The sequence below is a fragment of the Salmo salar genome, chromosome ssa04, assembly GCF_905237065.1.
Source record: "Salmo salar chromosome ssa04, Ssal_v3.1, whole genome shotgun sequence".
NCBI classification, from domain to species: domain Eukaryota; kingdom Metazoa; phylum Chordata; class Actinopteri; order Salmoniformes; family Salmonidae; genus Salmo; species Salmo salar.
The window spans coordinates 28,899,577-28,924,965 of record NC_059445.1 but is presented as its reverse complement, the minus strand read 5'-3'; the positions used below and the strand labels follow the sequence as shown (position 1 = coordinate 28,924,965).

At 41.4% G+C, this 25,389-nt stretch overlaps 1 protein-coding gene across 4 annotated transcripts; it reads right to left on the bottom strand.

Annotated features, from left to right (window-relative positions):
* Nucleotides 1-867: 867 nt before the first annotated feature.
* On the bottom strand, nt 868-25,118 carry map9 (microtubule-associated protein 9). 4 transcript variants are annotated; one of them, XM_045716783.1, is made up of 15 exons: nt 24,823-25,096; nt 24,657-24,719; nt 24,447-24,523; nt 13,906-13,990; nt 13,162-13,719; nt 12,731-12,957; nt 11,283-11,394; nt 9,585-9,652; nt 9,094-9,164; nt 6,561-6,723; nt 4,614-4,709; nt 4,127-4,288; nt 3,419-3,564; nt 2,929-3,064; nt 868-1,111 (listed from the first exon to the last, which is right to left on the bottom strand). In XM_045716783.1, the coding sequence occupies exons 3-15, from the start codon at nt 24,519-24,521 to the stop codon at nt 992-994; spliced, it is 2,019 nt and encodes a 672-aa protein (XP_045572739.1). In that variant the 5' UTR covers nt 24,522-24,523; nt 24,657-24,719; nt 24,823-25,096; the 3' UTR covers nt 868-991. The 4 variants fall into 4 exon arrangements, with proteins under 4 accessions (XP_045572739.1, XP_045572738.1, XP_045572740.1 ...); XM_045716782.1 differs by lacking the exon at nt 24,657-24,719 and having other exon boundaries at nt 24,823-25,118; XM_045716784.1 differs by having other exon boundaries at nt 4,620-4,709; nt 24,657-25,095.
* Between the last annotated feature and the right edge of the window lie 271 nt (nt 25,119-25,389).

The following is a 25,389-nucleotide window of genomic DNA, read 5'->3' as shown; positions in this document are numbered from 1 at the left end:
TTCAGCCACAAGAGCATTTGTGAGCTGGAGCACTGTTATTGGCCGATTAGGCCTGGCTCGTAGTCGGCGTTCCAATTCATCCCAAAAGGTGTTCGATGGGGTTCAGGTCAGGGCTCTGTGCAGACCAGTCAAGTTCCTTTACACGATCTCGACAAACAAATTCTGTACAGACCTTGCTTTGTGCACGGGCGCGTTGTCACGCTGAAACAGGAAAGGGCGTTCCAAAACTGTTGCAACAAAGTTGGAAGCACAGAATCATCTAGAATATCCTTGTATGCTGTAGCGGTAAGATTTCCCTTCACAGGAAATGGGCGATGTAAACCCATTTCATGAAGCTCCCGAAGAGCAGTTATTGTGCTGACGTTGCTTCCAGGGGCAGTTTGGGACTCGATAGTGAGTGTTGCAACCGAGGAAAGACGAGCTTCAGCACTCGCGGGTCCCGTTCTGTGAGCTTCAATGGCCTACCACTTTGCAGCTGAGCAGTTGTTGCTGCTTGACGTTTCCACTTCACAATAACAGCACTTACAGTGGACCGGGCACCTTTAGCAGGGAAGAAATTTGACAAACTGACTTGTTGGAAAAGTGGCATCCTATGATAATGCCAAGTTGAAAGTCACTGAGCTCTTCAGTAAGGCCTTTCTACTGCCAATGTTTGTCTATGGAGACTGCAGAGCCATACACACCTGTCAGCAACGGTGTGTCTGAAATAGCCAAATCTACTCATTTGAAGGGGTGTCCACACACATATATATCATAGTATGTATGGCTCTGTGTTGAGTTTCTCCATGTATGAAGTCATGAAGAAATGTGTCATGCAAGACTACATTTCAATACAGAAAACCCAATAAAACCACAAAGTACACAGAATTCCAAAAATCATTCTATTGAATTTTATACAATTTCATAAATAACACAATTTCAGTCATGATAAAAACAATCTAAATATGCAAACTCCATATTTAGCAACATAAATCCATAGGCTGTGTAGGGATTATTTTCCAAAAGGCACAGTTTTACTAGGTGGACTCCAAGGGGGAGGTGGATCGTCTTGTAGAATAGCTTGTATCCGTCTCTCCTTCCTCTGTCTTGTCTGTTGGCGTTCTTTCCTTCTCTGTAGGAGAATTGCAGACAACATAGTAGCTCAATTGGCAGAAAATGTAATTTTCAACATGGCGGGTTGGGTTCAATTCGAATTGAAGTCAGTAAATTCAGAAAGTGACTTGAATTTGTCAATGTAAAGTGTAAAAAAATTTTTTTTTACTTCAAGCTGTCTTCAAGGCAAAGGGTGGCTACTTTGAAGATATACAACATATTTTGATTTGTTTAACACTTTTGGTTACTACATGATTCCATGTGATATTTCATAGTTTTGATGTCTTCACTATTGATTAAATGTTATATATATATATATATATATATATATATACATACACACACACACACATCAATTTCAGAAAAAAAGCTGTAACGTAACAAAATGTGGGAAAAGTCTGGGGGTCTGAATGCACTGTATACTGTATTCTACTGTATTTTGGTCAATGCCACTCCAACATTGCTCATCTTAATATTTATATATTTCTTAATTCCATCCTTTTACTTTTAGATTTCTCTATTGTTGTGAATTGTTAGATACTACTGCACTGTTGGCGTTAGGAACACAAGCATTTTGCTACACCGGCAATAACATTAAATATGTGTATGTGACCAATAAAATTTGATTTGTTATTTCTGTATAACAAAACAATTGACGACAAAGTTGCCTCTTTTACAAGGGGGTCAATAGGAAAGAATGTTGGTTTTCCCCAATTTGTGGGCGTGGTCGAGGGGAATTCCTTATTACGTGAATACCGACTGGGACTATAAAGCTGCTTAAATGTGGTCTGTGTGCATACACTACCGTTCAAAATTTTAGGGTTACTTAGAAATGTCCTTGTTTTTGAAAGAAAAGCAAATTCTTTTGTCCATTAAAATAACATCAACATCCCTTCACAGAACAGTACAAACTGGCTCTAACCAGAATAGAAAGAGGATTGGGAGGCCCCGGTGCACAACTGAGCAAGAGGACAAGTACATTAGAGTGTCTAGTTTGAGAAGCAGACACTTCACAAGTCCTCAACTGGCAGCTTCATTACATAGTACCCGCAAAACACCAGTCTCAACGTCAACAGTGAAGAGGCGACTCCGGGATGCTGGCCTTCTAGGCAGAGTTCCTCTGTCCAGTGTCTGTGTTCTTTTGCCCATCTTAATCTTTTTATTGGCCAGTCTGAGATATGGCTTTTTCTTTGCAACTCTGCAACTCTGTACTCCTTAATGAAGCTGCCAGTTGAGGACTTGTGAGGCGTCGGTTTCTCAAACTAGACACTTTAATGTACTTGTCCTCTTGCTCAGTTGTGCACCGGGGCCTCACAATCCTCTTTCTATTCTGGTTAGTGCCAGTTTGCTCAGTTCTGTGAAGGGAGTAGTACACAGCGTTGTACGAGATCTTCAGTTTCTTGGAAATTTCTCACATGGAATAGCCTTCATTTCTCAGAACAAGAAAAGACTGACGAGTTTCAGAAGAAAGGTCTTTGTATCTGGCCATTTTGAGGCTGTAACCGAACCCACAAATGCTGATGCTCCAGATACTCAACTATTCTAAAGGCCAATTTCATTGCTTCTTTAATCAGGACAACCGTTTCAGCTGTGCTAACATACTTGCAAAAGGGTTTTCAATTAGCCTTTTAAAATGATACACTTGGATTAGCTAACACAACGTGCCATTGTAACACAGGAGTGATGGTTGCCGATAATGGGCCTCTGTACGCCTATATATTCCATAAAAAATCTGTAGTTTCCAGCTACAATAGTCATTTACAAAAAATGTGCTTTTCTTTCAAAAACAAGGACATTTCGAAGTAACCCCAAACTTTTGAACGGTAGTGTACATACCAGCCATTTTTCATACATCTCCAAGGCCATCCTATCCTTCTCTTCTTTTTCATATCTCTCCTCCTCCTCTTTGATCTTCTCTTTCCGACGCTCCATTTTCACTTTTTCATGGACAACATCCTTCTTCCTTTCATTCCTATGTAATTTCCAGGGGAAGAAAAAAAGCAATTGTATAGTTTTGATTCAATCATATCCTGTATCTATGCCAATACCGTAACGTCCTCTAGTGTAACTGACCAATACATTTCTATCTGTGATTTTAAAGAGCTTTCATCAAAGCTTGTTACTTTAAAAAAGATCTCCCACTGATGTTTGAAAAATAATATGCCACTTAGCAGACACATTTACCCAAGGTGACAGTCTATAGTAGTCTGCATACATTTTAATATGTTTATGTGATCTCTGCAGGAATTGAACCCACGACCTTGACGTTGCTAGTGCCACGCCTTAACCAATTGGGCCACCAAGGACCACCATTTGATGCTCTCACCAATTAGAAATGGCAGATAAGGAATCTCTCTTTCTCTCCTCTTCCGTCTCTTCTTTCTTCTGTTTTTGTTTATTTTCAACCTCCTTCTGTTTCCTGTATTTCTCTTTGAGAAGTTCATCATGACCCTGCTTCCACTTTTCAAAAACCTGCAGGGACATACATTCATAAAGATATGAATAAACGCAGATAATGTTTGCATAAATGCAGATAATGCATTGAGATATATTCTGTAAAGCTTAATAACTACTTAAAGGCCCAGCGCAATCAAAAATGCGATTTGACTGTGTTTTATATATACACATTTCCACACTACCAGGTTGGAATAATACTGTGGAATTGAGAAAATTATGATAATGCACTTTTAGTGTAAGAGAGGTTTGAAAAGACTGCCGGAAATGTCAGCCTGTTTTGGTGGGATGGAGTTTTGGCCTGACATCACCAGTCGGTAAATTAGTTATTAGACCAATAAGAAAGAGTTCCAAACCTCTATGCCAATAACACCTAGTTTTCAGCTTTCCTCTCCCCACTCAGAATGTTGCTCTTTGCTAAGAAGCTTTCTGACCTGGGTACTTAATTGTCACCCAGAAATGATTTTATATTGAGATAAAAAGGGCTGCATTGGACCTTGGACCACAAACTGGTGCATCAGCCACCTACTAGCACACCCTACTAGCGTTCTTAAATGTTCTGTACACTCAGTGTATATACCTTTTTAGCAGATTCCTTTTTCTCTTCTTGTTCATAAATTTCTCTTTGCTTCTTTTTGATCACATCTTGCTTTTCTTTGACTTTTGCTTTGATGACTTCGGTTTTCTTTTCTTTCCAAGCCTCATAAGAGGCCTTGGCGTCGTCTATCTTAGCTTGCTCATCCTGTGGACAGAGGTAATAATGTGTTATTTGATGATTAGCTGTTTTCTTCTTGTATCGTTTACTATTAATACATGAGGTGCTCTTAAGACCTACAGGACCTAAAACAGCTGCATTTGTAGTTTAAGTTATTTATAATACATACTTTGGGCGGAAAGGTCATTCTTAAAATAAAGAATCTCAATAGTGTCCATTCAACTATCTGAATCATTTTTTACAAATCTATAAATTGATTATAGAAATATTATTCTGTAAATAAATGTACACAATTGTTAATTTTAAAATAGAGAATCTTTAAACTTTTAATATGCAGTGCCACCATTTTCACCTTTACCTTTCTCCTCTTCTCTTCCTTTAATGTTTGTTCCTCTTTCTTTGTTTGCGTTGTCTCTTGCAACTTCTTCCTTTTTTTTTTCAGCCATTCCTGTTATTTTCAGAAAATGGTTATGGTACACCTCAAACTAAGACAAACAGTCACATTTAACAAGTTTTTAGATGTAGATATATATATATATATAATTATCTAAATGTTTGTTTGTATATATATATATATATATATATATATATATATATAGTGATGAGGTAAGGTAGATACAGTGCATTTGGAAAGTATTCCGACACCTTTACTTTTTAAAGATTTTGTTATGTTACAGCCTTATTCTAAAATGGATTTAATAAAGAATGTTCCTCATCAATCTATAGACAATTACCCCATAAAGAAAGCGAACACAGGTTGTTGTTTTTTTGCAAATGTATTGAAAATAAAAGACAGGTACCTTATTTACATAAGTATTCAGACCCTTTGATATGAGACTCGAAATTGAGCTCAGGTGCATCTAGTTTCCATTGATCATCCTTGAGTTGGATGTTTTCACAACTTGGAGTCACCGGTGGTAAATTTAATTGATTGAACATTATTTGGAAAGGCACACACCTGTCTATAGAAGATCCCACAGTTGACAATGCATGTCAGAGCAAAAACCAAGCCATGAGGTCGAAGGAATTGTCCGTAAAGCTCTGAGACAGGATTGTGTCGAGGCACAGATCTGGGGAAGGGTACCAAAAAAATGTCTGCAGCATTGAAGGTCCCCAAGAACACAGTGGCCTCCATCATTCTTAAATGGAAGAAGTTTGGGACCACCAAGACTCTTCCTAGAGCTGGCCACCCGGCCAAACTGAGCAATCACGGGAGAAGGGCCTTTGTCAGGGAGGTGACCAAGAACCCGATGGTCACTCTGACAGAGCTTCAGAGTTCCTCTGTGGAGATGGGAGAACTTTCCAGAAGGACAACCATCTCTGCAGCACTCCACCAATCAAGCCTTTATGATAGAGTGGCCAGACAGAAACCACTTTGCTTGGAGTTTGCCAAAAGGCACCTAAAGGACTCTAACCATGAGAAACAAGATTCTCTGGTCTGATGAAACCAAGATTGAACTCTTTGGCCTGAATGCCAAGCGCCACGTCTGGAAAAAACCTGTCACCATCCCTACGGTGAAGCATAGTGGTGGCAGCATCATGCTGTGGGGATGTTTTTCAGCGGCAGGGACTGGGAGACTAGTCAGGATCAAGGGAAAGATGAACAGAGCAAAGTACTGAGAGATACTTGATGAAAACCTGCTCAAAAGCACTCAGGACTTCAGACTGGGGCAACGGTTCACCTTCCAACAGGAAAATGCAGGAGTGGCTTCAGGACAAGTCTCCCAAGGACATCTCTGGAGAGACCTGAAAATAGCTGTGCAACCTGACAGAGCTTGAGAGGATCTGCAGAGAAGAATGGGAGAAACTCCCCAAATACAGGTGTGCCAAGCTTGTAGCGTCATACCCATGAAGACTCCAGGCTGCAATCGCTGCCAAAGGTGCTTCAACAAAGTACTGAGTAAAAGGTCTGAATACTTATGTAAATGTTATATTTCCGTTTGTATTTCATTTTTATACATTTGCAAAAACATTTTTTTCTGCTTTGTCATTATGGGGTATTGTGTGTAGAATGATGAGGGGGTAAAACTATTTAATCCATTTTAGAATAAGGTTGTAATGTAACAAAATGTGGAAAAAGTCAAGGGATCTGAATACTTTCCGAATGGACTGTATCGTAAATTAATAATCACAACGGAGACACAAAAGATAGCATTTCATCTTTCTCATATATTCTGCATAGGGCCCAAAGGTTTTCTGCTCAGGACACATGGTCAGGGAAAACTCCTGCCCCTTATCACAATTATGCATATCTACAAAGTCATCCAATCAAAGTCATCCAACCAAATCCTGCCCATACCTGGTATATGGCCGCTCTGAGAGAATCTGCAGATCCGGGCTCTGCTTCCTTTAGCTGCACTTTACGATCCAGAACTTTCAGCGACCCCAAGTATTTGGACTCTGCTGTGTACGAACACACACTCTGCGACTTTCGGGAGCTTTTTGTCAGAGAACTTGAGGGCCTAAGGAAATAAAAAGAAAATAGGAATGACCAAGGTTTACCAGAAATGAAAATGATCCCCATGCATTTCTTGTAGTTATCAAATCTAATTGTATTGGTCACATACACATGGTTACCAGATGTTAATGCGAGTGTAGCGAAATGCTTGTGCTTCTAGTTCCAACCATGCAGTAATATCTAACAAGTAATCTAACAAGTAATCTAACAATTTCACAACAACTACCTTATACACAGTGTAAAGGAATGAATAAGAATATATATAAATATATGGATGAGTGATGGCCGAACAGCATAGGCAAGATGCAGTAGATGGTATAGAGTACAGTATATACATATGAGATGAGTAATGTAGGGTATGTAAACATTATATGAAGTGGCGTTGTTTAAAGTGACTAGTGATACATTTATTACATCCAATTTGTAATTATTAAAGTGGCTAGAGATTTGAGTCTGTATGTTGACAGCAGCCACTCAATGTTAGTGACGGTTGTTTAACAGTCTGATGGCCTTGAGATAGAAGCTGTTTTTCAGTCTCTCGGCCCCAGCTTTGATGCACCTGTACTGACCTCGCCTTCTGGATGATAGCGGGGTGAACAGGCAGTGGCTCGGGTGGTTGTTGTGCTTGATGATCTTTTTGGCCTTCCTGTGACATCGGGTGGTGTAGGTGTCCTGGAGGACAGGTAGTTTGCCCCCGGTGATGCGTTGTGCAGACCTCACTACCCTCCGGAGAGCCTTGCGGTTGTGGGTGGAGCAGTTTCCCTACCAGGCGGTGATACAGCCCGACAGGATGCTCTCGATTGTGCATCTGTAGAAGTTTGTGAGTGTTTTACGTGACAAATTTCTTCAGCCTCCTGAGGTTGAAGAGGCGCTGCTGCGCCTTCTTCACCACGCTGTCTGTGTGGGTGGACCATTTCAGTTTGTCTGTGATGTGTACGCCGAGGAACTTAAAACTTTCCACCTTCTCCACTACTGTCCCGTCGATGTGGATAGGGGGGTGCTCCCTCTGCTGTTTCCTGAAGTCCACAATCATCTCCTTTGTTTTGACGTTGAGTGTGACGTTATTTCCCTGACACCACACTCCGAGGGCCCTCACCTCCTCCCTGTAGGCCATCTCGTCGTTGTTGATAATCAAGCCTACCACTGTAGTGTCGTCTGCAAACTTGATTGAGTTGGAGGCGTGCATGGCCACGCAGTCATGGGTGAACAGGGAGTACAGGAGAGGGCTGAGAATGCACCCTTGTGGGGCCACAGTGTTGAGGATCAGCGGGGTGGAGATGTTGTTTCCTACCCTCACCACCTGGGGGCGGCCCATCAGAAAGTCCAGGACCCAGTTGCACAGGGCGGGGTCGAGACCCAGGGTCTCGAGCTTAATGACGAGTTTGGAGGGTACTATGGTGTTAAAGGCTGAGCTGTAGTCGATGAACAGCATTCTTACATAGCTATTCCTCTTGTCCAGATGGGTTAGGGCAGTGTGTAGTGTGATTGCGTCGTCTGTGGACCTATTGGGGCGGTAAGCAAATTGGAGTGGGTCTAGGGTGTTAGGTAGGGTGGAGGTGATATGATCCTTGACTAGTCTCAAAGCACTTCATGATGACGGAAGTGAGTGCTACTGATAGTCATTTAGCTCAGTTACCTTAGCTTTCTTGGGAACAGGAACAATGGTGGCCCTCTTGAAGCATGTGGGAACAGCAGACTGGGATAGATTGAATATGTCCGTAAACACACCAGCCAGCTGGTCTGTGCATGCTCTGAGGATGCGGCTAGGGATGCCGTCTGGGCCGGCAGCCTTGCGAGGGTTAACACATTTAAATGTTTTACTCACGTTGGCTGCGGTGAAGGAGAGTCCGCAGGTTTTGGTAGCGAGCCGTGTCGGTGGCACTGCATTGTCCTCAGAGCGAGCAAAGAAGTTGTTTAATTTGTCTGGGAGCAAGACATTGTGGTCCGCAACGGGGCTGGTTTTCTTTTTGTAGTGCGTGATTGACTGTAGACCCTGCCACATACCTCTTGCGTCTGAGGCGTTGAATTGCGACTCTACTTTGTCTCTATACTGACGCTTAAGCTTGTTTGATTGCCTTGCGGAGGGAATAGCTACACTGTTTGTATTCGGTCATGTTTCCAGTCGCCTTGCCCTGATTAAAAGCAGTAGTTACGTTTCAAACAATGTCATAGTATTTGAAAATAGAATAGAATATCATGTTGCAGTACTAGAGAGTAGTTATTAACCTACCAATAATGGAAGATTTTTTTGCATGAAGCATGCTACTATCCTATAGTTTGCAAAGTATAATATAGTTTGAGGCCATGGGTAAATAGAAAAGGAAGGATTTCCCTGCAAGATTTAGATAAATGTAGAGAGAAATATGGTGTTTACCTGGTGTCGATAGAGTTCTCAGTCACATGGCTGAGTCTGCTTATATGATCTGGGTGATCCTCTGAATCGTCCTGAGAAGAAGCAGCATGAATCACCTACATGAAAACTCCTGGACCTTATCACAATCATGCACTCTCAATAAGTTTTCTAATCTTTACATTTTCTGTAAATCCCACTCGCTAAAACAGTGTGGTGAGAAGTTTTAGGAAAGAGAAAGTTATAGCTCAGTTTAGTTTTAGGTCAAAATGTCCCTCAATGCAGTCTATAAAAATAACATGATTTTTACTGGATGGAGCCTTTAATGAAACCTGCAACTCTGTTTGGATGTAATTTTATACTGGTGAGTATGGTTTAGTTTCCAAAATTATTAGAAAGTGGGGTGAAGCTAATACTTTAGGTATACGATAGGCAATACAAAAATATCAGATTTCTTAGTCAAATCAGATGGCATCTCAATAACAAAGCAAATTAAAAAACTGTAGATTACTTACTTGATATTCTTCAAATGATGTGGAGTATTTTCCATCCTTTGCCTTGCTGTCTTCTGAAGTATGTCCATCTGTAAAAAGAGATGGAGTTTTTAGAATGTGTTGGATGTTGTCCTTCTTGAAACAACTTACACAACTAAACCCACTATAGCAATGTTTACGCAGTGTCTTTGTTAATAACCTTCTGCCTGGGCACACACATTACCTATCTGAAAAATGTATACCTATGAGATGGGTAGTAGTACTGGACCAAGTAGTACTGTTGTTAGGTTTTTACAGGGAAAGAACTGCTGTGTGAATATCGCAATGCAGGTTCTATTGAATCAAGTCCAAATTCATATTTTCAAATTCGTTTTTGAATACTGCAGCTCACAAATGCATAGCGTGCATCAGGTAAACACGAGTCATATACAGTAGAAAACAGACTGACCAGGTGAATCCAGGTGAAAGCTATGAGCCCTTATTGATATCACTTGTTAAATTCACTTCAAATCAGTGTAGATGAAGGGGAGGAGGCAGGTTAAAGAAGGATTTTTAAGCCTTGAGACAATTGAGACATGGATTGTGTATGTGTGCCATGGGCAAGACAAAATATTGAAATGCATTTTGAACGGGGTGTGCTAGTAGGTGGCTGATGCACCAGTTTGTAGTCCAAGGTCCAATGCAGAAAAAAAAAGTACCTTTGAATGGGGTATGGTACTAGGTGCCATGCGCACCGGTTAGTGTGACATGAACTGTAATGTTGCTGGGTTTTTCACACTCAACAGTATCATGTGTGTATCAAGAATGGTCCACCACCCAAAGGACATCCAGCCAACTTGACACAACTGTGGGAAATATTGGGAGTCAACATGGGCCAGCATCCCTGTGGAAGCTTTTGACACCTTGTAGAGTCCATGCCCTGACAAATTTAGGCTGTTCTGAGGCCAAAAGGGGTTGCAACTCAATATTAGGAAAGTGTTCCTAATGTTTTGTACACTCAATGTAAATAGAGTGTTAGGCCAATGTGGCTGAACGTGTCAAGTGCCACATTTCCTCCATAGCCCTTGCTAAGTGATAATTAATGCTTCTGCGCTGTGCTGTTTATTTCTAATAGTTTTCAAAACCTATGAAGATGTCCAGTGAAAGCAGATATGCTTTCACTGTTGACACTACAACACAGTACAGACTTGGATACACATTATGCTGAATGCTAATCAATAAAAATGAAAAAATCTTAAACTCGTTGCTCTGTTTTCCTTGTTTACAGCGGGTCATTTCATAGAGAACTGTCGGAGGCGCTCTTGTATTGCATCACCAATATTACAAGAATAAAGTTCTCAAGGTTATATGGGCGCTAGCATGGCGGCCGTTCTAAAACCTGGCCTAACGCTCTCTATATATGGCTCTGAGGTAAACACTAAGGGGAAGTTTCCAACCAGACCCAGAATAAATCTATGCCTGGACTAAAAAGCATGCTTATGAAAGAATCTCCCTTGATCGTGCTTTTTAGTACAGTGGACTAGGTTTGGGCCTGGGAAACCAACCTAAACTTGCTTTTAAGTCTAGGACTAGGATTAATCTGTGCCCGGGAAACCGCCCCAAATGTTTATTTCTGCTTAAATTACAGATAGCTAACAATACTTGCAGCTGGATGTAGGCCTATCGGTTGTTTTACTTTGCACACTTAAGTGCAGAAAATGTCACCCATGCTCTTCTTACCTCTACTCCAGGTGCCGTCAGTAGATTTGTACAGCGAGTTTGACTGCCGACCTACAGTTGAAGAGGACGATTTGCGGAGTTTAGATGAGATGTTGTGGTCTCCTACGGGGCCCTGTGGTGAAATACAAAAATACAATGACTTTATTGTCCAATGTGAATCCGAAATGTGCATTTTTTGTCGTATCGTCATTATCCAAAGGTTGTGATAAGGGCCAGCTAATCGATGGTGCCATTGTTTTTGACTACCATTACAACATTGTCTGCATTATCTAACTGATCTATATGCCGCAGATTATTATGACCTCTCCTCAAATGTGTTACAATAGCGACAGATGTGATAAGTAGAAATCGGAGTTGAAAAAAGAACGGCCATTCCTCGCACCCCGACCCTTAGGAACTTCTGACAATCTGAAAGGACTGAGACAGGTATAAGCAACATGGTGAAAATCCCACTGTACATCTGCAGCAAAGGTAGAGCTACTTTCAAAATCCATATTGTTTATACCTATCCCAAGGCACTAGAAGCTGGGTCATAGAAATTGACCACTAGTATAGATAGTCTACATCTTTATTATCCCTACTCTTGGATAATCTACAGGTAAATGCCAAATTAAAGGAAACAAACAGTGTCTTAATTAGGTCGTTGGGCCACCATAAGCCGCCATAACAGCTTCAATGCGCCTTGGCATAGATTCTACAAGTGTCTGGAACCATTCTTCCACAAGAAATTTCATCACTTGGTGTTTTGTTGACGGTGATGCATAAGTGTTCGATTGGGTTGATCTCTGGTGACTGAGACGGCCATGGCATATCATGAAACAGTCTGTCACTGTAGCTCCTGCCAAACGTGCCCAAACAATCACCCCTCTTTCAAAGTCACTGAGATCTCTCCTTCCCACCATGGTAGAAAAGATAGTGGACAATTTTTATACATTCATTGTATTCATTTTTTATTTTACCTTTATTTAAATAGGCAAGTCAGTTAAGAACATTCTTATTTTCAATGACGGCCTAGGAACAGTGGGTTAACTGCCCTGTTCAGGGAACAGATTTTTACCTTGTCAGCTCGGGGATTCTATCTTGCAACCTTTCGGTTACTAGTCCAACTCTCTAACCACTAGGCTACCTGCCGCCCCATACATGACCCTAAGCATGATGGAATGTCAATTCCACACCTGTGTTGAAGCACCTGCTTTCAATATACTTTGTATCCCTCATTTAATAAAATTGTTTCTTTAATTTTGACAGTTACCTGTATATCTCTTTACAATTCTATGTCTTAGCCTGGCCCCAGGTCTGCTGTCTTGCCAACTCCTACTGTATGGTCATAGTCAAGCCAAGCAACAATGCCCATCTGACAAAAACAATAGGAGTTGGCAAGATGGCACAAACAAAACTGGCACCAAGTTACCCGTTTCTGGTCCAGGTCAAAGTATCACGTTACTCACTTGTCGACTATGACTCCTGGCAGATGTTTTGCTAGAGGATGAAGTAGTGGGGGTGCTTGCCATTTCACCCTGGTCAATAGAGGAAAGGGAGATAGACACAGAGGAGGTGGGGGGTCTGCTAGGAGTTTCCTTGTCCACGGCGACAGGCTCCGCCTCGGTTTGACTGCTCACCCTCACGGTCCTCTGCCTGGGTTTGGGTCTGGGCGGCTCATTCTCGACAACGCTGTCTGAATGGGGAAGGGATTAGGCAATAATACCTAATAATTCCTAAGACTATAGCTACAAACAGATATGATAGCTGACACGAATAAGATAACAATGAATCAATGTCGCCCACAAATTGTGTCATGACCATATCAAATACATCATACATAACATTGTGCATATTAATGACAGGAACAAGCAATGAATTGAAGGGGATTTAGAGAAACCTGTCAAGGATGCACATCTGATGAGTGGCAGTGGAGTAGCTAGTTTTCCTTTTCCTCCAGTCCCCGATTCTTTGCTCTCCACACTATTTTCAGACGGCAAGGGCAATGGGGTTTCCAACAGACCACCATTAGATGTCAGGGGCAAGGGAGAATCCCAATGGCTGTTGTTCTCCGAAGTTGATTGCAATGGGGATTCTTTTTGACTTGGTTGCGAGGGTAGGGAAAGAGATTTCAACTGACTGTTCTGTGATGCCGAGGATTCTGTGTAGTCTTGGTGAGGGTTTTTAAAGTGCAGTGAGTGTAAGGAGTCCGAATCCTTCTGGTCGCTGCTACCTCCAATAAAGCCGTCTGTTTGTTCATTTTTATGTGGGTCAGGTGTCGCCAAATCTTGTAAGGGGGAAGTGGCCTTTCGCGTCTTCATGAACGACACTCTCGTCGGCCTTTCGCTTTCCTCCTCGTCATCCGACAGGTTGAAGTCGTTGATCTTGGCTTTCTTCTTTCCCGCCTTGAAGGTATCGATTCTCTTTTTTCTTGAATTGAGAAGTTCTTTCAACACATCTAGGAAAATATTACAAACACATCCGTCAGTAATTTGGTGGTCAACTTATAACAGTGTTGCCTAATGTAAAATGTAGCTGGCCAATATGAACTGATATTGTGTATTAGGGGGGATTTAAGATCACTGAAGTTCAGATTTCGAGTGATCGATGTATGTGCCACTCATTAGTATGACTAACGTCTTACCATCTTCGTCAAAGTCATCTGAGTAGGAGTATTGGTCAGTCTTTTTTTTACTTGCTCTAGCAGAAACAGCTGCCTCCAGCTCATCCTAAGAAAGGGGGGGGGGGGGTGCAACTCAATATTAGGAAGGTGTCCTTAATGTTTTGTACACTCAGTGTATTTCAAAGCACTCTCAGTAGACCATTTTAAAACCCTTTTGTTCATAGGCTACTTCTGTCTAATGGCCAGGATAAAAAAGGCGCACCTATGCGATACTGCTAAATCAGCCTTGATTAAGGGGAGGATAGGCTATGCTTGGTTTTTAATCAAATTAAAGAAAAATGGGGGGAAACCAATTGTTTTGTTATGTTTCTAAATACGAGATTCACCGGCACAAAAGGCACATCTCTCCATCCATGGGCACTGTGCGCCATGGCTGGATAGGCTGCGCTTCCGCTCTCAAAATCCATGCCATTATCAACTGCGCTACGTTAAGACCTGCTTTTTGTGGGTCTTAACTTCTCATTAGCGCTGCTTGAAATTGTCCCTTTTGCTTCATTGTAAGGACACCTCAAATATTACCACCCCTCCCACCTCAGCGCAAGCGTGCTGATGTTAGACAGGTAAATTACCATACTTGGCGTTGGGGCTGGAAAATGACAAAATTGCAAAACCAACGTGCATTTGACACTTGCGTCTACTTAGCGCCAGCTGAAAATAGAGGCCTAGATATACAGCACACTACCTCTTTGTTTTCCTTTTTGTATATATATGATTTTGTCACCAACCATTTGAACTCTAACCTTTTTGGGCTGGCCAACTAGAGAGTCGAGACTGAGCTGGCCCTTGAAGAGCGCCAAGACACTGGGATTTTGAGTCCGAGAATTTTGGATGGAGACAACGCTTTTTAAGTAGGAGTCATCTGTTGCCATATGATTGACAACGGATCATGACTGACCGACCCAAAAATATAAAAAATAAAAATATACACAAACGGTCCCTCTTTCAACTCGTCCGATAATAGTTGATTTGAATTGTACTTTTGATGGACAAAAGCGGACAATGATGTACGTCATACAATTTTATCCATGTTAATGTGTCTCAGTGGGGCCGAAACCTAACCCAGTAAGTTTGCTGTCTCCAAGGTACACATAAAAGTATCAAGTTAATGCAAACATTCTGACAGATTACAGATAATTTAGCCAGGCCTTGCCTTTGTCATGACTCTTTTGGAGTCATTTCATGTTCAGTTTAAATAACCGAAGCTCTTTCTAAACCCAAATACTCCTCGCATTTGATACAGTTTGGAAACATATGGAACTTAACTTTCAAATCAGCGATAAATAATTTAAAAACAAACTACTATACACCTTTATAGGGTTATGGTTTGTGTTCCCACATGGCCATATCTCCATGTTACAGCCTGTGTTTATGGAAGACAGGCGGAAGACAGAGGAACCACTAGTGCTAATTAGCTATCTAGCATGCTCCGAACACCTTTGTGTAATGGAAGAAGGCCGCCAGAAACGTGTTGTACCACTCAATACTTCTATAAATATCATTTTTTTTAATGCTTACTGTGTACCTGTGCTTATCCTGATTGTTTCAGAGTTGTCAGAATTCATAGTTTTTGTGTAAAATGCAACTTTTATTTCAGCACCCCAAGAAAAGCTTAAAGTTACACAGGACAAACATAGGTACAACGTAAGCATTAAATAATGGACATTTTTTGAAGTATTGACTGATAGCAGTACACTCCACAGACACTCATTGCAACTCCATTGAGATGTGGGCCTATAATGGAGTTGCGTTTACTAAGCTAAGCCTATACCTAGACCTATACCTTCAAGCCATAGACGAAAGGTAGGCTCTCTTTGTTCTAGCCTATGACTTAACCTCATGAAAAAAATACTACAGTTTACCATAGAATACTACAGTACTTACTACAATTCTGTAGTAAAGTGGAGTATACTGTAGAATACTACAGTAAATACTACAGTATTATCCACTCAAAAAACACTGTAGTAAAACTACAGTAATGTCCGCAAAAACACTACAGTCCGGTCAAAAACACTACACTTGTATTGTAAATACTATGGTATCCAATTTGCATAAAGGCCTACCCTGTCCATTCCCCTCCCGCATATCCCAATTTGTGCCACCCATAAGTGAGAAATTTACATACATGCCAAGTGTAGACCATATATTGTGTTCCCTACAGGTCATCGAAAAGAGCAGAAGCTCTTAACTATCTGTTTAGATCCCAGTCCTTCCCACCTACAACAATAAATAATACACATACAAACGACAACATCATACAAACATCAACTACATCACCCCTGCCCAGACCCACGAGCACCCCCCCCCATCCCCAGCGCACACATCACTTTCTGCCACATGGCCTGAAACTGCACCATTTTGTTTCTCTCCATAGCACAAGTACTTTCAATATTTAAATAATAATTAATTTGATTTTTCCATTGTGTTAATGATGGCGGATTGTTTTCCATGTTTTGAGTATACATTTTTTTCAAGATGAGTTATGAGAAGAGAATCGTCCAACCCATCGTGTATCTCACTACACCCCCATATGGCATTTCTTGAAATGTGCAGACAAATGGATGAAAAGTAAATTTACATAGTGATATTTATATATACCAGGAGGTGTAAAAGGTAAGATCCACGTTTCATTACTTCATCAATTGTAGTTTCCCCGACCACTATGGCGTTTTGGATTCATGACTGCTTCAAAGGCCGCTGTGGTACAGTTCACAACCATTTAGTTCGCAACCATTTAGTTCGCAACCATTCAGTTCACAACCATTCAGTTCGCAACCATTCAGTTTGCAACCATTCAGTTTGCAACCATTCAGTTCACAACCATTTAGTTCACAACCATTTAGTTCACAACCGCTGTGGTACAGTTCACAACCATATAGTTCGCAACCATTTAGTTCGCAACCATTCAGTTCACAACCATTCAGTTCACAACCATTCAGTTCACAACCATTTAGTTCACAACCATTCAGTTCACAACCATTCAGTTCACAACCATTCAGTTCACAACCATTTAGTTCACAACCATTTAGTCCACAACCATTTAGTCCACAACAGCTGAGATTCAGTTCACAACCATTTAGTTCACAACAGCTGAGATTCAGTTCACAACCATTTAGTTCACAACAGCTGAGATTCAGTTCACAACCATTTAGTTCACAACAGCTGAGATTCAGTTCACAACCATTTAGTTCACAACAGCTGAGATTCAGTTCACAACCATTTAGTTCACAACAGCTGAGATTCAGTTCACAACCATTTAGTTCACAACAGCTGAGATTCAGTTCACAACTCCACAATAATTTACAACACCACATATTGACAGTTGATGTCGTGGATATCGCCTTAAACCTTTACCGTTACACCAATCACATCTTCAAAACAACACTATAGATACAGCTGACGGTAAGACCTCATCAAGGTTCGACCTAAATCAAAGTTTAATGGTCAAATTTAAACATCAAACAGTGAAATGCGTGCTTTGCTAACTCTCGTCTCAACGATGTGTGCGGTCGGACGTTATATACAGGACGTCTGTAGTTTCACGCAGAAGTTCAAAGTTCTGGATGATTAGAATAACTTGATCAAATCAGCCTGAATAAGTTAGTCCCCGTTTAACGTAGCAGAAGAACATGATAGAACAGGTGAAGACTGACAGAACAACACGTGTCAGGGTGGTGTGTGTGTGTGTGTGTGTGTGTGTGTGTGTGTGTGTGTGTGTGTGTGTGTGTGTGTGTGTGTTCGTGTGTGTTAATACACTCCTATCTCCTTCTATCTGAAACACCAGTCAGCTCTGAACCCGTGTGATCCATTGTCCTACTTAACATTTGTCTGGCTGAATAAAATACCCATCTTGATATTTTCCTTTTGTGTCTCCCTGGGTATATAGCGACTGCATTGAACAGCGTATAATCTGTCAGTTGTTTTGTCCTGGGAAACGCTCGACAAGGCTGACGCCTGAGTAGATCAATGCAGTGTCAGTCAAATGAAAAACTAGTCTTGTCATAAGGAAGCATACTATATACAGGAAATATTAAGTCACTTCCAATATATATACAGGAAATAACAAGTCACTTCCAATATCACATTTACATGTGCAGGGATACTAGAGTGATGGAGGTAGATACAGTTTGTATACGGGTAAAGGGAACTAGGCTGCAGGATATGAGATAAACTGTCTCTGTGTGTGATCAGATTATCATATTACACATCTCTTCTAGATCAGATTATTTTACTACACATCTCTTCTAGATCGGATTATTTTACTACACATCTCTTCTAGATCGGATTATTTTACTACACATCTCTTCTACATCAGGTTATTTTACTACACATCTCTTCTAGATCGGATTATTTTACTACACATCTCTTCTAGATCGGATTATTTTACTACACATCTCTTCTAGATCGGATTATTTTACTACACATCTCTTCTAGATCAGATTATTTTACTACACATCTCTTCTACATCGGATTATTTTACTACACATCTCTTCTAGATCAGATTATTTTACTACACATCTCTTCTAGATCAGATTATTTTACTACACATCTCTTCTAGATCGGATTATTTTACTACACATCTCTTCTAGATCAGATTATTTTACTACACATCTCTTCTAGATCAGATTATTTTACTACACATCTCTTCTAGATCAGAATATCGTACTCTCTTATTATTTTAGGGTGTCTGGCTCTTCTCTCCACCCCCCCACCTCTACCCCCTGGTGCTTGTCCTGAGTGACAGGGTAGTGATCATGGAGGTTAGGATGTCTGGCTCTTCTCTCCACCCCCCCCCCCCACCACCTCTACCCCCTGGTGCTTGTCCTGAGTGACAGGGTAGTAATCATGGAGGTTAGGGTGTCTGGCTCTTCTCTCCACCCCCCACCTCACCTCTACCCCCTGGTGCTTGTCCTGAGTGACAGGGTAGTAATCATGGAGGTTAGGGTGTCTGGCTCTTCTCTCCACCCCCCACCTCTACCCCCTGGTGCTTGTCCTGAGTGACAGGGTAGTAATCATGGAGGTTAGGGTCTCTGGCTCTTCTCCTCTATGATAATTACACAGTGGTTAATCTGACAGGGTCTTGTTCTCATGTCTGACGTCAGATGAAGGGAGGGGAAATTAGAAAGGCTGTCTCCTCTCACATCCATTTGCGTTTGGTAATTAATTGGTCCGAGGGGCTGAATTCTCCTCCAAGCTTGTGTTCTTTACCAACCCTTGACAGTCATTGTTGGATAACTCTGGGTGCTGCCGTGTTACTGCCTGGTTTCCTGCCTAATGAATTTCACCAGGGACCTCTAGGGCAGGTCTTTAAAAAAATGCAATTAGAGGCGCCAAAGGGCCCCGACGCAACCTCACGTTCAACCTCGCGTTGAGATGTTTACAGTTAATTACTACTGCTTTTAAACCAACGGCTTGTGTCAACCGGATTGTCTTGTACAATTCTACTGTCTTGTACAATTCTGTCAGACACATTTTATCTCTAATTTAACATAACACACCTGAAACCCCACCTCTTTAAGGAATACCTGGGATAGGATAAAGTAATCCTTCTAACCCCCCCCCCCCCAAAAAAGATATAGATGTACTATTGTAAAGTGGTTGTTCCACTGGATATCATAAGGTGAATGCACCAATTTGTAAGTCGCTTTGGATAAGAGCGTCTGCTAAATGCCGTAAATGTAAATGTAATATTTCTGACAGACAACTTTCTAGCTCCGCCCACACAACTTCTGGAATATATACCATTCCCAGAAAGCATGGATTATTAATTTACACTTAAGACGTGACTGCCAATGTGCTGTAGAATTTGTGAATTTCAAATCAAATTTTATTTGTCACATGCGCCGAATACAACAGTTGCAGACCTTACAGTGAAATGCTTACTTACAAGCTCTTAACCAACAATGCAGTTAAGAAAAATACCTAAAAAAATGTAACAAATAGAAGTAACAAATAATTAAAGAGCAGCAGTAAAATAACAATAGCGAGGCTATATACAGGGGGTACCGATACAGAGTCAATCTACAGGGGCATCGGTTAGTCGAGGTAATTGGGGTATATGTACATGTAGGTAGAGTTAGTGACTATGCATAGATAATAACAGAGAATAGCAGCAGCGTAAAAAAAAGAGGGGGCGGAGGGGCAATGCAAATAGTCTGGGTAGCCATTTGATTAGCTGTTCAGGAGTCTTAAGGCTTGGGGGTAGAAGCTGTTTTGAAGCCTCTTGGACCGAGACTTGGTGCTCCGGTACCGATTGCCGTGCGGTAGCAGAGAGAACAGTCTATGACTAGGGTGGCTGGAGTCTTTGACAATTTATAGGGCCTTCCTCTGACAACGCCTGGTATAGAGGTCCTGCATGGCAGGAAGCTTGGCCGCAGTGATGTACTGGGCCGTACGCACAACCCTCTGTAGTGCCTTGCAGTCGAGGGCCGAGCAGTTGCCATACCAGGCAGTGATGCAACCCATCAGGATGCTCTCAATGGTGCAGCTGTTGAATCTTTTCAGTCTCCTGAGGGGGAATAGGTTTTGTCGTGCCCTCTTCACAACTGTCTTGGTGTGCTTGGACCATGTTAGTTTGTCGGTGATGTGGACACCAAGGAACTTGAAGCTCTCAACCTGCTCCACTACAGCCCGTCGATGAGAATATGGGCGTGCTCGGTCTTTCTTTTACTGTAGTCCACAATATTCTCCTTTGTCCAGATGGGAAAGGGCAATGTTGAGTGCAATAGAGATTGCATCTGTGGATCTGTTGGGGCGGTATGCAAATTGGAGTGGGTCTAGGGTTTCTGGGATAATGGCGTGAGCCATGACCAGCCTTTCAAAGTACTTCATGGCTACAGACGTGAGTGCTACAGGTCGGTAGTCATTTAGGCAGGTTACCTTAGTGTTCTTGGGAAAAGGGACAATGGTACTCTGTTGAAACATGTTGGTATTACAGACTCAGTCAGGGACAGGTGAAGAAACTTGTCAGTTGGTCAGTGCATGCTCGGAGTACACATCTTGGTAATCTGTCTGGCCTTGTGAATGTTGACCTGTTTTAAGGTCTTACTCACATCGGCTACAGAGAGCGTGATCACACAGTCGTCCAGAAGAGCTGGTGCTCTCATGCATGTTTCAGTGTTACTTGCCTCGAAGCGAGCATAGAAGCAATTTAGCTTGTCTGGTAGGTTTGTGTTACTGGGCAGCTCGTGGTTGTGCTTCCCTTTGTAGTCTGTAATTGTTTGCAAGCCCTGCCACATCCGACGAGTGACAGAGCCGGTGTAGTACGGTTCAATCTTAGTCCTGTATTGACGCTTTGCCTGTTTGATGGTTTGTCAGAGGGCATAGCGGGATTTCTTATAAGCTTCCGGGTTAGAGTCCCACTCCTTGAAAGCGGCAACTCTACCCTTTAGCTCAGTGTGGATGTTGCCTGTAATCCATGGCTTTTGGTTGGGGTATGTACATAAAGTCACTGTGGGGAATACGTCATTGATGCACTTATTGGGGCGGCAGATAGCCTAGTGGTTAGAGCATTGAACTTGTAACCGAAAGGTTGCAAGATCGAATCCCCGAACTGACAAGGTAAAAATCTGTCGTGCCGCCCCTGAACAAGGCAGTTAACCCACTGTTCCTAGGCGGTCATTGAAAATAAGAATGTGTTCTTAACTGACTTGCCTAGTTAAATAAAGGTAAAATAAAATAAAAACAAATTGGGGGGGGATGAAGCCAGTGATTGATATGGTGTACTCCTCAATGCCATCGGAAGAATCCCGGAACATATTCCAGTCTGTGCTAGCAAAACAGTCCTGTAGCTTAGCATTTGCTTCATCTGACCACTTTCTTATTGACCGAGTGCTTCCTGCTTTAGTTTTTGCTTGTAAGCAGGAATCAGGAGGATAAAAATGGTCAGATTTGCCAAATGGAGGGTGAGTGAGAGCTTTGTACGTTTCTCTGAGTGTGGAGTAAAGGTGGTCTAGAGTTTTTTTCCCCTCTGGTTGCACATTTAACTTGCTGATAGAAATGAGGTAAAACTGATTTGAGTTTCCCTGCAGCATTAAAGTCCCCGGCCACTAGGAGCGCCACCTCTGGATGAGCGTTTTCCTCTTTGCTTATGGCCGTATACAGCTCAATGAGTGTGGTCTTAGTACCAGCATCGGTCTATGGTGGTATGTAGACATACGAAAAATACAGATGAAAACTCTAGTTAGATAGTGTGGTCTACAGCTTATCATGAGATACTCTACCTCAGGCGAGCAAAACCTCGAGACTTCCTTAGAGTTTGTGCACCAGCTGTTGTTGACAAGTATGCATAGGCTGCCCCTTGTCTTACCAGAGGCCGCTGTTCTATCCTGCCGAAAAAGCTTACAACCCGCCAGCTGTATGTTAATCATGTTGTCATTCAGCCACGACTCGGTGAAACATAAGATATTACAGTTAATAATGTCCCGTTGTTAGGATATACATGCTCGTAGTTTGTCTATTTTATTATCGATTAATGGTACGTTGGCTAATAGGACCGATGGTAAAGGTAGATTACCCTCTTGGCGACCTTACAAAGCACCCGGACCGTCGTCCACGATATCTCCTTCTTTTCCTCCTGCGAATGACGGGGATGAGGGCCTTGTCGGGTGTCTCGAGTAAATCCACCTCATCCGACTCATTAAAGAAAAATTATTTGTCCAGTTCAAGGTGAGTAATCGCTGTTCTGATGTCCAGAAGCTCTTTTCAGTCATAAGAGACGGTAGCAGCAACATTATGTACATGCAAAAAAACAAACAAGGTTCACTAATGTGAGTGGGCCATTGCCAGAGGAGAGAGAGTGCGACATTTCAGCAGCAGGTATGAAATAATGACAGACAACAGACAAACTAGATAGCCAATTCAAAACATAACTTGTAGCAATTTTTTGTATTGGTGTCGTTGTCGCCTTTCCACCGGCACTGTAGATAGCCTAAATAATATAAACGCAACAATTTCAAAGATTTTTCTGAGTTACAGTTCATGTAAGTAGATCAGTCAATTGAAATAGATTCATTAGGCCCTAATCTATGGATTTCACATGACTGGGCAGGGGCACAGCCATGGGAGGGCGTAGGCCCACCCACTAGGGAGCCAGGCCCAGCCAATCAGAATGACTTATTCCCCACAAAAGGGCTTTATTTAAGACAGAAATACTTCTCATCGGATGGGATCAGGCACAACAGCCTTCCAGTGTCAATAATGCTTACTTGTTCATTAGACTATAATAATAGTCATTAAAATTTGGTTAAAAGTCATGGAAAATGTGTATAAATCCTTAACAGTGAATAATCAGAAGTCTCTATTGCATAATGTCATTTGTGAATTTTGGTGAACATTTTCTAATGGATCGACATGGAAAAAGACAGCTTCTGGACATATTTCATCCCAAGTCAAGCACTGTCTCTTTTGTATAATACATTTGCTTATACTGGATTAACTGTACATTTTCGTTAACTGTAATTTTGTTATGTTCCAACATTCTTGTGCCAACATCAGTTCTTGGTTACAAAAGTTTATATTTTTTTCAAGGAGACTGTCAGTTGGATATCTTCCCTATCATATAAAAAAAATCATTTTCTGACTCAAATAAGATTCCCTTAAGATAGTTCTGATGTCCAAAAGATTTCAAATCGAAATTTTAAGATATGTAACTTTTAAGTTGCATGTATTTGAAACTATCGACATTGGTTAGTCCATAATTACTTTTTAATTGTGTCATGGAAATACATGTATTTCCTGTTAACAACTCATTTAGGGTTTCTATGCCTTTAGTTTTCCATGTGGACAAATTTATCGGTGAATTCTGAAAAGCTATCCAAGGATTGTTCCTTAAGGTTGTGTTTTTAGGAACTGAAATTGCTTGTTTTTTTATTTTTATAATGATGGCCTACCCCGGCCAAACCCTAACGACGCTGGGCCAATTGTGTGCCGCCTTATGGGACTCCCAATCACGGCCGGTTGTGAAACAGCCTGGAATCGAACCAGGGTCTGTAGTGACGCATCTAGCACTGAGATGCAGTGCCTTAGACCGCTGCACCACTCGGGAGCCCGTATTCTTGTAGAATACGTTTCATTTTCTGCCATATTGTTATAGTGTTCTTATCTATGAAGTTGTTAATATTTAAAAACTTAACAACTCCAGTAGGTTTCCTCAAGGAGAATGCCACCACTTCTATGTCAAAGATAATAAAACAAAAACACTATAGTAAATACTACAGTAACATCAGCAAAAACACTACAGTAAACTACAATCTGCAAAAACATTACATTATTTACTATACTAGTTATTTTACTACAGTCTTTATACTATAGTTAACTGTAAATACTACAGTATACAGTAAATACAGCAAAAATACTACAGTGAATACTGTAGTATTTATATCATAGTATACTATAGTATTTTTTCATGTGGGTATAGGCAGTTAGGCATATAACGACTACGTTAGGCATGGGTGCTGAGCAGAGACAGTAAAAAAACAGGTGTTGAATAAGCAGTTTATAGCTACCTGAAAAGTTGTTCTCCTCGACGTCTTCGGGCTCTTGGTGTAAGCCAGTGTTGTGCTGAAGTCTTTATCTGCCATTCCTGGAAATGAAAAAGTTATTTTGAGATGCCAGCCATGTGAATAGCTTAGTTAGATAGCCAAGCTAGTTTAATTTGCAAGCTACTGTAGCTATTTGTCTTAGACAAAACGCCTTGCCATACAAATCAATGTTACCTTGGTTATCTCTGGTTTTGAATAAGCTAACGTCAGCTAGCTCACCCAGCCCACTTGATCTTTCTGGGGAAAACGTGATTTAGCTAAAGCTGCAAGAAATATCCTGCTATCTCATGAAAAACAACTAGCTAGCTGTATGCTAACGTTAGCTATTTAATCTTTATACCTCAGTTGGTTTGATCTTGTTTGTCAAGAAGGTAGTTTGTTGCTAAACAACATGTTTCACTGAATGAGGGGATTCTCTTAAACTGGCCTGGGCGCCCGGGTTTTCGTAGTTTGCAGCGGGTAAAAAACGATAGCATTCGTTTTGGAACCAGACTGCCCCACACCCCCCGTGTCACGATAGGCCGGTTCAACGCTGGCCAGGGTATTTAACAGAACTGCAATTGTTGGGTCGTCACTAGTTACCACAAACACAAAGTCATACACAGTAACTAAGGAACTGTTTCTGGATCACTTCCGTGTCACGTTTTTCCTCAAGGTGGGAATTTCACAATAAAGGTTCCCTATACATAAGTGTAAAACAAAAAAAAAAAAACAATTTAAAGGAATACACGTACACTTAATGAAGCCCTTTGATCTATTTTACCTCCCCAGAGTCCGATGAACTTGTGGATACCATTGCATGTCTCTGCGTCCAGAATAAAGGAAGTTAGAGGTAGTTTCGTGAGCCAATGACTAGAAGTCTACACGAACAGCTAGCATGCTATCTGTCCCCATTGATTCCAGTCAT